The sequence below is a fragment of the Beta vulgaris genome, chromosome 1, assembly GCF_026745355.1.
Source record: "Beta vulgaris subsp. vulgaris cultivar EL10 chromosome 1, EL10.2, whole genome shotgun sequence".
Classification (NCBI taxonomy): domain Eukaryota; kingdom Viridiplantae; phylum Streptophyta; class Magnoliopsida; order Caryophyllales; family Amaranthaceae; genus Beta; species Beta vulgaris.
In genome coordinates, this window is record NC_079202.1 from 7,335,903 (window position 1) to 7,338,507 (window position 2,605).

Genomic DNA, 2,605 nt, shown 5'->3' on the forward strand with positions numbered 1-2,605 from the left:
TATCATTCAGACGAGTTGCTCTCCAAAGAGGCAGCCCGTCAGAATAGTAGCCTGGACGAGTTGCTTCTGGCACAAACCGCTCGTCCTAGTTGTTTAAAAAAATTATCTTCTAAACTCCTTCTTGAACAGGGAAATAGTAAGTATACTCTTCGTCCAAGAAGGGGGGCATATAGGGGCATAATTTATAAAATGACTAGGTCTCTGTCCAAGGACGAACGGCACCCAGAGTCTGGCCAAGCAAACTCTTGGAGATTTTTAAAAAAAAAAAAAATCCAAGAATTAAAAGCAAGTCTTTGCTTGAGCGTCTGGTTATGAACGTCCAGAAAAGAGCTACTGGGTCAGACCAGTCAAATATTAGGACGAAATACTTTTATACTTGAACATTGACGAATGTTGTAGAGTATAATGGCTAAAATGTTATGACGAACTACTTTTGTACTTGGTATAATCATGGAATTGTAAGACAATGCGTCCAAAACAGTAAAGCATAGAACAACAGAGATTGAAAAAGTTAGCTTCCCATAAATATAAAAAGATGATTACAACCTAAATTCATCTAAGTACAAAAGAGGAAAAAGTTACAAGTGGCTCACAGCCAAATACAACAAAAGAACTAGGCGGCAGGAGGATCGTTGTCCTCTTCGTCCTGGGCCTCTGCATTGTCCTCTCCCTCTTCATCCTCAGAGGATTCTTCAAAGACGGGAGGTTCTGCTTTAGTTATGGTGGCCTTATGCAAGGCTTCTTGGAATTCCAGCCGACGAGCATATCTGGGGATATCCTCCTCCTCGGCCATCATCTCAAAAGCCTTCACCGCCCATTCTTTTGAGGTATCTATGATGGTGTTCATAGCCTCTTTGGCGCCGGCAATTGTCTCTGCAACCTCAGTTCGAAGGGCTTGGTTTTTGACCTTCAGGACGAGGTTTTCCTTGAGAAAATCGGCAGCCATAGTCATGGCTGAATTCCTCTCGTCCGTCAGAAACCGTTCCAACGAAGCCCGTTCGTCTATCATCTCCGTCAACCGAGAAGAGATAGACTTTGATCTGAGACTCCAGCTCAGCCGACCTTTTTTCCAAAGCAACTTTGGTTTGCTGGTGCAACACCTCTTGCTCGGAAATGACGAACTGAGCATGGTCGGCGGCCGCAGTTACGTCATGGACGAGCTTTTTATTCTCTTTTCTGAGCTCCTTCGCCCAGTCTTCTGTTATCATGCTGCGAGCAAAAAGCTGAAAACATAAAAGGATAGGGCATGTCAGGACGGATAATAAAAAAGTAAATGAAGACCAAGTAAAAAGCATAAGCGTCCGAAGAGGAAAGAATGTACCTCGGCAGCAAGCTGAGACATGTAACCTACATGCCCAGACGATGCTCCCCTTAACCCCTTGATATAAGTTTCGGGAAAGCACTTGAACAGCTCCGTCTTGAGCTTCTCACGATCAGACGACGACATCTTTCCAAAGGCTGGAGAAGATTCATCGTCAGAGAGGCTAGGGGAGCCGACAACAGCAGGACCCTTCCCTTTATCTGAAAGGTTAGACTCGTCAGTACACCTGATGGGAATAACCACGGTCTGTTTGTTGGACGGACTCATCGGACGCCCGCCAACCCGTAGTGTTCTAACTACGTTGGAATAGTAGGACTCACCAGAAGAACGGGAAGCCGTCCATAAGCGGCCGGCATCTGGCCTACCAGTTGGGCCACTGGCCCAGAAAAGGCGGATCCATCCACAGCCGCGTCCGGCTTAGAAGATTGTTCAGCGTCGTCCAGAATGACAACCTCGTCAGGTTGCGAAGGATCGGGTTGCTCAGCCGGACCAGTATAGGCCACCAGGGCTCGAGAGTCAACTTCAGCTGGCTCCTCTTTGGCCTCCTCCTTGGCCGGAAGGTCGATCACGACCTTGGGAACCGGCCGAGTGGTCTTCTTCCTCTTAGCAGTAAAACCCTTTGCCTTTTTTGAGGGAGGGGCTTCACTGGTGCCTGCTGGCCGTTTCTTTGCAGCGGCTTTCTCGGCCAGAGCTTTTGAAGTTGGGGCATTTTTCTGAAAAAGAGTTGGAATGCTCGTCAAGATATCAATCAGGACGAATTGATCCTCAAATAAGCAACTCGTCCAACACTATTCTAGACGGACTGCCCCGAAGAGGCAAACCGTCAAGATATCAACCAGGACGGGTTGCTGTTCAGATGAGTAACTCGTCCTATGCTACACCAGACGGACTGTCCTCCTAAGAGGCAAGCCGTCAAGAATTCAACCTAGCCGAGTTGCTTCTTGGGAAGTTAGCTCGTCCTGTGTTTCTCTGGACGAATTGCCCCATGGGTAGACAAGTCGTCCAGGCACCATCTTGACGGGTTACCCTCCAAAGTAGCAGACCGGCCGGCTAAAAAAAAAAAAAAAAAAAAAAAAAAAAAATATGAAAACATATACAAAGCTACCAAGGTGTCGGCCCTCTTTTCGGCACCTGACTTGCTGTACTCCTTCCATAGAGTGTCCGCAAATCTGGATGAGCTCATATCTCCTATCCAAGACTTCCTAGTTGCTCCTGGCTGAATCTGAAAGAGAGAAACAAATGTTGGACGAATGATAATAAGTCTAGAAATTTGTACTTGGAAGA

General features: G+C 46.9%; 1 protein-coding gene across 1 annotated transcript; it reads right to left on the reverse strand.

Annotated features, from left to right (window-relative positions):
* Nucleotides 1-881: 881 nt before the first annotated feature.
* Nucleotides 882-1,652, reverse strand: LOC130589600 (uncharacterized). Its single transcript, XM_057390935.1, has 2 exons — nucleotides 1,322-1,652; nucleotides 882-1,223 (listed from the first exon to the last, which is right to left on the reverse strand). The coding sequence occupies exons 1-2, from the start codon at nucleotides 1,586-1,588 to the stop codon at nucleotides 882-884; spliced, it is 609 nt and encodes a 202-aa protein (XP_057246918.1). The 5' UTR covers nucleotides 1,589-1,652.
* Between the last annotated feature and the right edge of the window lie 953 nt (nucleotides 1,653-2,605).